Below are 14,499 nucleotides of genomic sequence, written 5' to 3'. Positions count from 1 at the left end.
TAAAGTTAACAAATTGAAACTTATTGTAAAGTGTAAAGCACCCATTTATTGTACTACAGGAATTCCTTGTATTTGATACATGTATACTTAACTAATGTTAACTGAAACTTACTGTAAACTGTCACTGTAATTACTTTTAAGCACTAGAAGAAGGACCATTTTCTTATCTGCCGGTTCATTGTACTACAGGAATTCCCTGTATTTTGGTGCCTTTTTACTTTGCATTTGGTAACATTAGTGAAGTGTCACCAAAATTACTTTAAAGCACTAGAAGGACCATTTTTGTTCCTGGACTTTCTTTGTATTACAGGAATTCCCTGTATGTGATACTTATCTGCTTAATTTTAACACATTGTAACTTACTGTAAATTGTTACCGAGATTACTTCAAAGTACTTGAAAGACCATTTTTCACCCACTCGTTCATTGTTACAAAAACGTATGGTATTTCAAACCGATACAACTTACAGTAAGTTTCAATTTATTAACATTACTTAAGTGTGACTGAAATTAAGTTAACCACCAAAAGGACGATTTTCGTATCTTTTTGTTTATTGTGCTACAGGAAGTTCCTGTATTTTTGAAAAGGAACATTTTTCAATACTTAAGCATACTGGAAATCTTACAGCAGTTGACTTATGAATAATTATGTGGAAAACCAACAAAAGTAACATCCAAACTGGGTTGCCGTGTCACTTTTGCTTCGTCTGCAAGACATTTAAATACCGGATGTGGATTTGTTGTGTGATTTTAGTTTAGCGATCATTTGAAAAAAGAACCAAGCAAAAAATTCTAATGTTGTTTTATTCTCAGTACATGGTGAAATGACAATTAAGATTGGAAGTTAAAAAGAATAAAAAATGCACTGGCATTGATTGCTATGGACAAAATGCAGGCTAAACAGTCCCGTCAGTTGTCTATAAGCACATGTTGTATGCAGAAAAGCACATTGATTGATTGCTCAAATGTACAGTACTGATGACAAAGAGGCATGCATATACTTGAAAAACCTCCAAAGCTAAGGCAATCTCAATTTTGTGATTTTTTTTCTAGTGGGACACTGTTGTTAAAGTATTGTAAAATGTGTGTTTTGTAGTTTGTGTGTGTGTGTGTGTGTGTGTGTGTGTGTGTGTGTGTGTGTGTGTGTGTGTGTGTGTGTGGATATACATGCTTAACTGTGGACAATTGCTAAAAATTGAAGCAACACAAACGAAAGTAGGTTACAAATTGTATCCAACTTCATTCGTGTTGCACTTTAGCCAATTTTATTTGCATTGTAGAATTTCTTGTTTTTGCGGCAAAAGCTATGACACTTTTTTTCCTGCATTTTTTATTTATTACTGCTATGAATATATTGTATTGTTGTTGTGAATTTTCCTTTCATTTGCTTTTATTATTTAACAGTGCCATGCTGTAGATGTTTGAATTTAATGTCAATACTAATCAATATATTCCACACAAATGCTAGATCAAAACAATAGACTTTGAACATGCATAGCGTTTGATATTCATTTTTCTTATCTTTTGAGACATTAAAATGTACATTTTTGCAATGTTTACCCGATTTTTTCACACGTTCATACGCAATATTTTTCTTTCATCAGTGTATGCAGCCTTTTAATATTCCTGATATGTGCTGAAAGTTTTTAAGGTGCAAATTTTTAAGGCATTCCAAACAAGGTGGATTCCCACTTTAATTACTTTCTATCATGTCCAAAACAAATAGACAATAAACAAATATTGCTCTGTAAATAAACAGCAGTACAATCCAGTGGAAAAAAACTGAAATAAACAACAAAGTACATAAAGTGGACTTAATACTAAATAGAGCACCAGCAGGTTAAGAAGAATCTTAAGAAAACAGGTCATACAGTTTTTTTTCTTTCACATATTTAGAAACAGTGTTCAGAAAGTAAACACCTAACAGCTTAAAAGGTTTCATCAGAACTGAACTCCTGTATTTCATGGTTCTTTCTGGATGAATCTTTGGGGTATTTTACCGCAAAACCAAACAAAGGAAACTTAAACTTGCCAAAAGAAAAAAGGGCCTATTTTAGGACCATTTTTGTTTACATTTTTGCTTTTGACTTTTTTTTATGACAGTTCAGCACATTTCTTATCCCATTTACAATAATGTGTACATGTTCATTCCCATTATTTTCATATTTTATTACTGTAATAATTGTATTATTATTACAGTCAAATTCCTGTAACAATAATTTATTCTGATTTGAATAAAAAAAATTAAAGGTGGTACGACATACAACGCTGTTGTGTAAAATATTTTCAAAAATAGTTTTATTCACATTCATTGAAATGAAATATTTGTTTGCATTACAGTAAAGAAAATGTGAAATAAACGAAATAGTCCTAAAATCAGGTTTCAATTTTATTTACAGAAAATAAGTTTGTGGGTAAATCATCTATTCAGCTTTTTCATTCACTTTCTTCACCCTTTTCTGTTAACAATTAATTAATAAAAATAATTCCTTACATTTATAAAGCGCTTTACATAGAAGGGGGAATCTCCTCAACCACCAGTTACTTGGCATTTAAGAAAATGAAGTGCTATACTCAATGAAGTACTTTCATACACAACTTCACTGTCTAAAACGTTTTCTAGAGTAAGTGCTGAGGTAACAGTAGCGTTACTAAGGGGGTTAATTCGATTTGTTTGATTGTCTTTATGCTATTGCAGTGTCTTTCTAGTAACGTTAGAATGAGAAAGAGAGGAATACTAAAACCACTGGCTGTACCTCGACTAGATGTTTCTCTTTCATTTACGTTAATACAAGAACAATCCACAGGAAACATTTCTACTTCATCATCTGTCCTTTCAGGTCACTTAAGTGAGGCTTAAGTCTGAGGGCTGTGGGGAAAAAAACAGTATCAGCATCTATTTAAATTTTATTTATGTACACATATATAGAAATAATAGTACTCTACCTCAAAACCTAATGTATCGAATCGGTTCTAAAATAAAGAGAGAAGGAGAGATTAACTGATGTTAACAGTAATGTTTCAGTTATTGTAAATATATAATTATCATTTTTCATACCATGCGCTCCAGCTCACAATAAACCTCAGGAGACATTGGCATGAGTGTGGTGTTAAACTCCTGTGGCTTCCTAAAATTAAGCATTTAATTAAGCATAAAATTAAGCAGTTATTTTTGCAATCCTGTTTGGCAGCACAGAAATGTCAGATTGTGGGAATTACTCCTTTAACACTTTGAAGCTGTTTTGTTGTGTAGATTTTGTTTGTTACTTCACTGAAATAGTATGAAACTAGGTAAAGGTTTGGACATGATTCTAAACTGTTAAATGGTCCTGAAAAAAGTCATATTTGCACTGTTTGCAGTCAAAAATGACTACATTGGAAATATTTGGGAAGTGAATATTATTATAGTGGAAACATTTGGTACTCCAGCCAAACAAAATGGTACTGCCAGCTCATTTTTTCTTTTTTTTTTTGTAATACTAACCTCAAATTTTGAACACAACTTGTTTAGATTTATGGCATTGATTTTCATACAGTTTTAGAGTGAAATATGTTTCAGAAAATAAAAATTTCATATAAAATTTAAACCATTTTAGTGCGTTTTTCACAATAAACTTTTTTTAGTGTCACTTTAACTTTTTTTCCAGATCTATTCTCAATAAGTGGTTAACGTGTAATAAATGAATCATAACTATTACATAAATATAATTAAGTACCATAAAATCACCTAAAAATTCAACATTTTAAATAAAAAACATTATCGTACTAAAACAGTACATTCACTGAAATAAAAACAAAAATGTAGCATTTTTTTATTACCATGCAACGAGCATCAAAGGGTTAACACTGACTTACATTTCAGAGATGGAGATTAGAGTGGTTCTGATGTATCCCTCATGTAACTTCTTATCCACATCCATTGGTTCTTCCTCTGGATAAACAAATGGATATCTTTATGTACATCCTTATACACTTATTCATAATTTATATAGTTTGTGACTGTGTTTCTTACTGTCGGTAGGTTTGGAGTAGTATTTTTTGAAGGCATCATCTTTGGGTACATTGGGAAACAGGAAGCGCAGAGGGTTTTCCGGGACGTTATCGGTGGCCATCACGCGGTAGTTTCGAATGATGTCAGGAAGTGAGACGGCAGAGAGTTCCTTCTTTGTGTAGGGCTCCACGGAGCGAATCTGTGGCTCATCTAAACAAACCCAATAATGAGCATTACATTTGCATCCAAAGTTTAAGCAAGTTAGTTTTTGGACGTTTTGATTTCAAGACCAAATAGATTTTTTTATTGTTCAACAGTGTGTCAGAGGAAAGTCTCACTGTTTGCGTCGTGTTCAACCCAGCTGAACGTAATGGCTCCATCGCGATTGCTCTCGCTGAAGCGCAACAGAAACGTCCCGGAATGTTTGTCATAGAGGAGAGCTTTAGTCTGGTCCTTGGTCACAAACCCCATTATGCAGCTGCGAGAGACAGACAGGGTTAAAGAATGTTTCTGCTTGACCAATAGACAAGCAGACAATTTTTGTTCTGTTTTTACAAGTTGAAACTTTAGACACAATCAGAAAAGAGGAGACAAGTTTTTGTTTTAAAAGTAAATCTATGGTAATTAAAAACCTACCACAGATTCTGTTAATTGGTGGTTTTTATTAATTACTTTTATTTAATTGATTGATTGATTTTGTGTTTTTATTTCCTTGGAAATAAGAAATTCCTTGGGAGCAGTCTTATCGGCTTGCAGAAAACGTTGTGTTTTATTTGTATCGATCTTCTTTTTTGTCCTGCACCTGAGCCTTCAGGGTTTTGGGATGTGCACGCTTTTCTTTTTATTTTCATTAATTTATTTAACCCAGAGCATTCCTGAGTGGGATATTTTTTTTATTTATTTTGATTGAATTTATTTTTGTTTTGTTTATGCATAAATCTAACAATTTTGTGAGAGACTTAATTAATTTCTATTTAAATACTATTTTATTTTAAAAAAATATTTTGAATTCACATTTTTTATTTTTTTACATGTTCGGCTTTTCTTTTTAGTAATTTTGTTACATGCTTCTGTCAGTTATATTAGTTTTTGTTCATTTTAAATATAACTACTTTTACTACTAGATTTCATTTATTTTTATTTCAATTTTAGTTTTAATTCATTTAAAGTTTATAATTTTAGTGCTTCAAATTTTCCATGTAATGTTGAGTTTTATGTTTCATTTTGTGTGCATCTGTCAATTTTATTAGTTGTTTTTTTTACATTTCTATTTATGTTTAAGCTTTCTTAATTTCAGTTTTAGCTTTATTCATTTTAGGACTTAAACTTAAAAAATGTTTTATACTTTTAATTATCGAAGATAACCCTGGCGTGTGAAATAGGCTGGCTGTCCAAAATGGTAAAACAGACAAAGATGGTCCAAGTGACCAAGAATCTAGTCCAGCTAGGACCGTGTTAGATGTTGATTCTAGCTGGATCTTCATCAGTCAAACATCTGGTTTCTTACCCATCGTCCCACAGACTCAGCAAGTGTCTCTTTATAAGGTCCAGAATTCCTTCGATCCACAGCCAGAAGGTGAAGTTCTTCTCACTGCCAGACTACATCAAACACAACTCTCAAATCAAATCACTTCCAAACAAACAGTGTGAACAGAAAAGTTGTGCGCAATGGAAAATTAATAAACTGAGCAGTACAAAAAAACCAACCTTGCAGAATCTGTTCCAAGGAATCTGAGCTTCATTATCCATCGCCACTTTAGGACCTGTGGCCCAAAGTTCACACGCCTGTGCATTTAGTTCATCTGTTCCAAGAGAATCACTTGCACTCAATTTCAATTAAGTGTATCGCACTCACCCAGGAGTTTAGTACCCAGCATGCTTAACTGTTCTTGATTAAGCCCTCTTTTGGTGATGGAGGAGAACTGCCAGCTCAGCACCTCCGCTAGATGCCCCCACGTGGCTGAAGGAGGAGTCACGAAGAAAGAAAGGTTCTGGAGAAGAGACGGTCAAAGGAAAGAGACATTCAAGACAAGTCAGAACCTCCGGGAATCTTTTTTGGGATGCATGTAGAGCTCATATCTATTACCGAAACATTTCACTTTTTTTTTTACTCTTATTTTCAGTTTTATATTTTTAGGTTTTCTTTTTAGTTGTAGTTACATTTTATTGTCATTTTGTGCGGTGCTTTTGTCATCTTTATTAGGCTTTGTTCTTTTAATTCTAGTTTAGATTTCAATTATTTTTATTTCAGTTTTAGGTATTTATTTGTTTACAGTTAGTCATTTCAGTGTTTACAGTTAGTCATTTTCAACTTAAACTTATTTCAGTTATTTGCCGAGGCAACACTTCTAGTTTTATTTATATTTTCATTTTTCATTCCAGTAAAATTTTTAGTAATTTTATGTGCTTTTGTCATTTTTATTCATTTAGTTCTTTTTAAATATTACTATTTAGCTTTCATTTATTTTTGCTTTAGTTCAGGTTATTTCCCCCAGTTATAAATTTTTGTGCTTTACTTTAAAATCGTGTTGTTTTTAAAACATTTCTATAAAATAATTTATTCATTCATTCATTCAGTTTAAATTTTTGTTCAGTTTTACTCTATTTCCAGTTAATAAATGTACTGCTTCAACTTAAACCTTTGTCAATTATTTGCCAAGGCAACATTTAAAAATATTTAGAGACAGTCTTATCTAAAATGTATTTTTAGTTCAATTTGAGTGTAATTTTCAGTCATTTCGTTAGGTGCGTAACATGAGTGTTGAAGAGGACTTACCTTTGGCTCAGAGGTCAGCATGTTGTACCACATGATGGAGGCCCATCCACTGGGTAACTGACTGACGTTGGAGATCACGACTATGGGCAGAGACGTGGTCTGAAGATGGAAAGAGAGAAGAAAGTTGATGATGATCACGATTAGGTGCTGTTTATGTTTTCAACTCGGTTGTTCTGACCTCAAATTTCAGGACTATTCCAGACCAGCAGAGCTCAGCCTCAAAGGTGATGGAGTGAAGTTCCTCTGTGACGATCAGAGGGCCCTGCAGAACGTTTAAGAAAGAATTTAGCCCAAAATGGCAGTTTGAGGTGATGTTGTGCCAAGTCTGAAGCTTGAAGATGCAGACGTTCAAATGAGAAGAGCTACAGCAGAGGAAACTGAATTTCTGCTCGTTTCTTACACAGAAATGTTTTATTTAGTTACTTTCTTGAAACGTTTATGTGGTTTTTGGAGCTTTTTAGTCTTCCACATCAGAAAGATAGTTATGTAGATTTGGAGGCGATATGAGGGTGAGTAAATAATGAGACTTTACCTTTTTTAACAATTCAATTTTTAACCATCTTAAAAAGTTTGGGCTCAGTAAAGGTTTTTTTTTTGTAAAGAAATGTATACTTTTATTCAGCAGGGATGTGTTAAATTGACCTAAAGTAACAGTGAAGACATTTATAATGTTCCAAAAGATTTCGAATTCATATAAATGCTTAAAAAATGTATCATTGTTTCCATTCCAAAAACATTAAGCAGCACAACAGTTTCCAGCACTGATAATAATTTGGCATATTAGATTGATTTTTAAAGCATCATGTGACACTGAGTACTGGAGTAATGATGCTGAAAATACAGTGTTGCATCACAGAAATAAATTACATTTCAAAATATAGTAGAATAGAAAAGAGTTATTTTAAATCGTAATAATATTTCTGTTTTTACTGTATTTTTGATCAAATAAATGCAGAATTGATGAGCATAACAGACCTTTTTAAAAACATGAACTCACCTCACTTGTTCTGTTTCCGGTAATCTTCTTCTCTTTCAGTTGCTGCAAAGTAAAAAGTTATTATTTACTTTACTAAATTATGCTTTTAAGCTGGAGCTACACTGTAATTTGCTAGTTTTTCTTTTCACTTTACCAGATGACGGAATTCTGCTGCCATCCCATTGGATTCCTCCATGTTCATCACCTTCATGGCCGTTCCCAAGATGTTGAACATGCGAAACCTAAAACAGGAGCATTAACAAGTAAGTGGAATTCTATCTAATCAAAATGCAATTCAAATGGAGTTTGAGGACAGTTCAGCAACAGCAAAAAATAAAAACTTGTCATTATTTACTCGCACTCAAAACATTGGAAATTTTTGTTTGTTTACAAATGTTATTGTTATTTACTTTTAAAATTCCACAATAAAACAAAGAAACAAAGAAACAGGCTGAGTAAATGATAACAGATTTTCAGTTTTAGCGTAACTGTCCCTTTAAAATGGTATGCAAATAAGGAAATTATGTAGGACACACCCTTTTCGTTTCTCAACGATGTCCCTGGAAGGTGAAAAGAGGTATGTTAACACAATGAAATGCATCTTCAGTGTTTTATCTGAATGTATGCTAAGCTAAAAATGCTAACCATACGAGTGAATCATTAGCAATTTTAGCATAAACTGCGTTTTATTAAAAATGTAAGTTGAATTACGAAGTAATTTACAAACAAACAGAAATACCTCTGTGAAATACGGTTGAGTCAGAGTATGTACAGCACTTACTTGTCGAATTGCACCTTCACCCGAACAGTGTGGTTAAATTCCTGAAGTTTTATGAGCAGCCTGGGGGAGAGGAAAAATACGATTCAACATTAATCAACTGAACATCATCCGGCGTTTTAGTTCCAGAGAAATGCGAATCATCGGCTGTGTTACCGTAATTTAAGGGTGAACAGAATGCCTGTCTTGAGCACAAGAGGTCTTTGCAGTTGGGTCGGCATGCATGGCTGTCGCTCGACTACCAAAGAGCTGAAAACACACACAAACAAAAATGATTCACTGTCAGCGACTCCTTTCAGCAGTGATGTATCAAGCAAAGTAGGATTCTTACTTTGTGATGAGATTTTTGAGGTTTAACATGATCCGGTCCTCCAGAGTGCTTCTGCTGAGGGTGATGGGATCATTGTTGTAAGTGAATTTCTGCTCCAGCTCCTGAAGTTTCTTGAGCTGCTGCCTGAGCTGAAGCAGAGATTCTGCTAGGGAAGTAAACCTGAGGTGAAAACAAACAAAACTCAATAACATATTATTTTAATATGATCCTGTAAAGCCTAAAAGCATGATTTAGCATAAATAGAAATATTTATACTGTCAACTTTGGGTAGTTTTGCAAGCAGAAAAGGTCCACTGTCAATAGTGTTGCAAAATTATGAGTAATTGTATACTGTATGTATAGCTAATATTGACAACATTTTCTCAAAATTATGGATGCAGAAAAGTTCCATTAAAATTTAGTAAGCAAAAAAGTCAATAGTGTAGTGAAATTGTCACGATTTGCTTATTGTAAATATACATTTTATTAATATTTTAGTGAAATTTTGGAAGCAGAAAAGGTCTATAAAACATGTGAAAAAAACAACAACAATCTATTGTCATTATTGTAGCGAAATTATCTATATTTATATACTGGCAATAAATTTAATGTGGTTAATACTTCTGTGAAATTTCATGTCCAGAAAAGGTCAGTAAAATTTTGTTCACAAAAAGCAAAGCAATCCATTGTCTACTGTCAATAGTCTAGCAAAATGATCAATATTTAAATACTGTCAAAATATTTCTATACTGTCAATATTTCTGTAAAATTTTGCAGGTAGAAAAGGTTTATAAAAACTTGCGAACAAAAAGAACCATTGTTAACAGTGTATCAAAATTATAACTATTTACATATTCCCAATATTTCAAAAAAGTTTCGCAAGCAAAAAAGGTCTATAAAAATAAAGTAAAACAGCGTTCTGTTGGTCAACACGAATCCACATGACTAGATTTTGCTTGCAAAAAAAATATGCAAACCATTATTGGTATTCACAATCATCCATTCAAAAAAAAAAAAAGTAAATATATTTTGCAAAGTCAAAATTCACAATAAAAACGTAATTCTGATCAATACCAATTGTTTTTTACATTTATTTAAAGATCTTAAATTTATGCATTTAGCAGACGCTTTTATCCAAAGCGACTTACATTGCATTCAGGCTAACAATATTCTCCTAACATGTGTTCCCCGCGATTCGAACCCCCAACCTTGCGCTTGTTAACGCAATGCTCTACCACTTGAGCTACAGGAACACTATTGAACATCTTCAATCTATTTAAACTGGTCGTCACGATATCTTGTAAATGTGACCGTTCTTGGACTATTTTGCAAAAAAAAAAAAGTAGTTTATTACTAGTACTCCAAAAACGTATGGTTAGAAGGAAATAATTAATAAGTGGTTTGTTACCAGTTCTGCAGCTGGTCCAAGCAGACATTGGTTACTCTACCGATGCAAGCCATCTGTTGACGATGCCTCCATTCAGCCAGTTCTGTTGAGATTAGCTCAAAGATCACCGGATCCATGATGTTCAACACCTCTGACATCTGACTGATCACATTCTACATGGACACAAACACAGACAAGGTCCAATGTAACTGCTTCTCTTCGCTAACCAGTTAGCATTACAGAAAAGACAAAAGCCAATGTTCCCACTGTTCTTGTTTCGTTGAGTTTCATAAACATGGCACGTATAATCAGTCTCTCCCGGTTCAAGTCTTCCTTTGAAATGGTCCCGTTCAGTTCCTCTGTTGAACAGATGAAAGCAAGACTAAGTTTCGGTATTCGTCTAAAAAAAAAATAGCTAGTTCTGATTTAATGTGTCACATTTACTGTTGTTTGACATATTTTTGCGATTGAAATTATTAATACTAAGTTTCGTTACTTGCCGAAGAAAAGCTATTTCTGATTTAAGGTGTGCTGACATTTAACATTGTTCAACAATCTTTCACAAGCAAAAATAAGCAGTATTGAGTTTCGGTACTTGTTGAAAATAATAGCTCTGACTAAAGGTTCGGTCATATTTACTGTTGTTTGTTGAATTTTCACGAGCGAAATAAGCAATATCGAATTTCAGTACTTAAAATATAGCTACTTTTGACTTTTTGCAAAATAAGAAATACTGGGTTTTCAATACTTTACGAAATATTAGCTAGTTGTGACCTAATATGCAGTTACACTTAATGTTGTTCAAGAAATTTTCATGAAAGAAATAAGCAATACTGATTTTCCGAACTTGACGAAAAAAATAGCTCGTTCTGACTTCAAGTGCGTCACATTTACCGATGTTTGACACATTTTTAAAAGCAAAATAAACAATACAGAGTTTCTATACTTCTTGAATAATTAGCTAGTTCTGACCATAGATACGGTCATACTTGTTGTTCAATTAATTTTCATAAGCAAAATAAGCAATAAAAAACTTGTGCAGAAATTTCAGTAACGTGACCACACATTCAATAAAGCTGTTTTTTCGACTACAAACCGGTTACCTCTGCTTTGAAGAGTTTTGCTCTTGAAGTCGTATTCGTCTTGCAGGTCTTCTAGATTTTTGATAATCTGCTCTATGTCCTGATAGGGAATTTGAAAAATATGTTTTACACAACCTTTCTATGAGCATTAGACATATCTCATAGTTGTGATAGTTTTGTGTACATCACCTGTACTTTATTTTTTATATCTTTCACCCTTCCATCCATTTCTCGATGTTTCTCCACGATCATGTCATTTTGGCTGTTCTCGGTTCGATTCTGCAAACGAAATACTAATTACTAACCTAATGTCATTACGTGGAAAAGAGCAGCATGGACAATATTGCGAAATATCTCTTTTTGTGTTTTACAGATTAAAGAAGGTCATGTGAATTTGGAACAACATGTCGATGAATTGTTTTTGCTTGACCTATTCCTTCAGTCATGGAAAGAACTTAAAAAATGGTTTTTAATACAGATTTAAATGGCATATTTAAATTCACAGTTTTTTGTTGGAAATCAGTGGTTGTCTTTTATTAATTCCTGACCTCTGACACTTGGGCAGCAGCCAGAATCTTCCTTTCTTCACTAAGGTTCCTACTGATGATCATGGCCATGGAAACAGGATTGTCTTGGAAGAGGCTCTGAAACACAAGTGCTGTGTTAACTCACAAACTCCATCGTTTGCATGTTGCAACTTTCTGATCTATATAATGCCGAATGAGTTAGAGGCTCTGACACAAATGCTAAAAGGAAATGATCGTGTAGCAGACAGGCACCTGCAAGTTCCTTTTGATCTTGCGGATGTTGTGCTGGTTCAGGAAGTCTTTCTCCATCGCGAAGCGGCTGTGTTGATGATCCAACTGGGTCAAAAGATCATGAAACCTCACGGTGGCAAGAGACTCATTCTCCACATTAGCGACATGGTCCCTTTAAGGGAAGGAAGAACAGATGATTCAAACCAAACAAAGATGAAACTGGACTGAATTCTGTTTTAACATAATTTATATATTTCTGCTTCAGTTTATAACAATTTGCCATATTTTCTGGAAGATTTCACACTTAAAGTACGTTTATCTGAAGTTTGTGTTCATTAACATCATGTGATCTCAACATGAAGGCCTTATGTACAATAAACTGTACTTTTGCTTTTTTTAGTAAAGCACAAATGCCTTAACCTGTAAAAGTAAAAAGAAAAATATTAATTAAAATAATAATTCATATTCATATTTTGATTACCTTTAAAAATATGTATGCACATAAAAAAAAGTATTTATTCATATTTTCATGTTTTAATTGTAATATTTTGATTACCTTTGATATTTTTGCACATTTAAAATATTAATCTTTTCTTATTTAAATAACAACATTTTTACTTACATTAACATTAGTTACATGTTAATTAATGAGTTAATTAAATAATATTAATTAACTTAATAAATATTGTTTTACCCTTAAAATATTTATGCACCTTCAAAAGTATTCATTATTATTTTAAGTTTAAAATCATATTATTTAAATTAACATGTTAATATTAATATTCTAATTGCATTTAAAAATAAATATGCACATCAACAGTATTAATTAATATTCAAATTTTAATTATAGTTTTTGATTCATATAATATTAAATTTATTATTATTGTTTTAAACATTAATAACATTAACTACCTTTTTTTTTATATGCACCTTAAAAAGTATTCATTTGTTTTTTAATGTTTAAATATTACAATTCTAATTGATATGTTAATATTAATATTCTGATTACAGTTAAAATATTTAAATGGAATGTATATTTAAAAATATATTAATAATTTCAATTAATATTAAATGTTGAACTTTATAATAAATAATGTTAAGAATCAACGGGTTGCCTAGTTTTGCATTATCATACTTGCAAGAGATTGTGGTTGTGTGTTTGACATAGTTGTAAAGGCACACAATCAGTCATACGCACCAGTCATGGCTTTCTATCCAGCTGCTGAGGTACTGCCGGATGGCCATTGGAAAGCTGTCATCATACAGTTGGTCGACCTGTTCCAAAAACGTTGAATCCAGTTGTTGAAGTTCCGACCACTGACTCATTTCTGCGACTCTGTGACTCTAAAACACATGACAATATATGGATGGATATGGATATGGATAACAGACAGGCCACAGTGAAAACTTGCAGAAATCACAGTAAAAGCAGAAACAGCAGACCTCAACAGATGAGATAATGAAATTTATATCTCAATTTATGGCCATGGAGTTCCTTTGTGTGGTGTGCATTTCTAACCTAGCAGCTACTAGCAAAAAAGTCTCATTTGCATGAAAAGCTTATTTTGTGTAAAACTGTTAAGTACATTTTATATTATTATTATTATAGCTATCATTATTACTACTACTATTTTTTTTTTTTTAAATGCTAAATGTATTCTTGTATGGCCAAGTCTGTGGTGAATGTGGGTGTTTTGTTTGCTTTAAGACAATTAGATATTTAAAATATTAGATTTTTCATTTCAAATGTTTTCATAGTTTTAGGCATAATGTGCCATCTAGAAGCTTGCGTTCTGCAAGTGAACGTCGCTTGATTGTGCCATCCCAAAGAAGCACAAAGTCACTTTTACGGACTTTTAAATTAAATGTTCCCTCCTGGTGGAATGACCTCCCCAACTCTATCCGGACAGCTGAGTCCTTAGCAATCTTCAAGAATTGGCTTAAAACCCATCTCTTCCATCTTTATTTGACCCTCTAACTTTAACACTCACTATTCTAATTCTATTCTTTAAAAAAAAAATCTAACTACCTTTCTAATCTTTTTGTATTCTATTTTCTTTTCAGTAATTATGCAAGTGTATGTGTATGTGTATGTGTAAAGACCTCTAACACTAGCTTGCTCTATTCTTTTTTTATTCTATCTGTTTTCTTTATATTATATTATTTAAAATCCCATGCTACGTGTACTGTGTTAACCTAACTGAGACTTGTTATAGCACTTATATATCATTGCTCTTTTTGTTGTTTTTGATTGCTTCCACTGTCCTCCTCATCTGTAAGTCGCTTTGGAAAAAAGCGTCTGCTAAATGAATAAATGTAATGTAACAATAATATAGCTATATTGAATAATGTTATTATTATTTATCAATCAATCAATAATAATACTAATATATCTATATTGAACGATGTTATTAAGAATATAATTATTAGATATAACAGAAT

General features: G+C 32.6%; 1 protein-coding gene across 1 annotated transcript; it reads right to left on the bottom strand.

The window, feature by feature from the left end:
- Window positions 1-2,381: 2,381 nt before the first annotated feature.
- LOC132131414 (signal transducer and activator of transcription 1-alpha/beta-like) lies at window positions 2,382-13,421 on the bottom strand. The gene is made up of 24 exons (XM_059543430.1): window positions 13,256-13,421; window positions 12,079-12,229; window positions 11,848-11,943; window positions 11,489-11,578; window positions 11,321-11,399; window positions 10,485-10,576; window positions 10,239-10,390; window positions 8,852-9,010; window positions 8,677-8,769; window positions 8,524-8,583; window positions 8,279-8,302; window positions 7,897-7,984; window positions 7,764-7,805; window positions 6,945-7,028; window positions 6,767-6,865; window positions 5,846-5,981; window positions 5,698-5,753; window positions 5,498-5,589; window positions 4,329-4,468; window positions 4,012-4,200; window positions 3,855-3,930; window positions 3,058-3,127; window positions 2,946-2,972; window positions 2,382-2,868 (listed from the first exon to the last, which is right to left on the bottom strand). Exons 1-24 carry the CDS (start codon window positions 13,381-13,383, stop codon window positions 2,845-2,847), a joined length of 2,247 nt encoding a protein of 748 aa, XP_059399413.1. The 5' UTR covers window positions 13,384-13,421; the 3' UTR covers window positions 2,382-2,844.
- Window positions 13,422-14,499: the final 1,078 nt, after the last annotated feature.

The sequence above is a fragment of the Carassius carassius genome, chromosome 48 (assembly GCF_963082965.1).
Source record: "Carassius carassius chromosome 48, fCarCar2.1, whole genome shotgun sequence".
Classification (NCBI taxonomy): Eukaryota; Metazoa; Chordata; class Actinopteri; order Cypriniformes; family Cyprinidae; genus Carassius; species Carassius carassius.
Note: the sequence above shows the minus strand (reverse complement) of the source record. Positions and strands in the feature narration are given on the sequence as shown.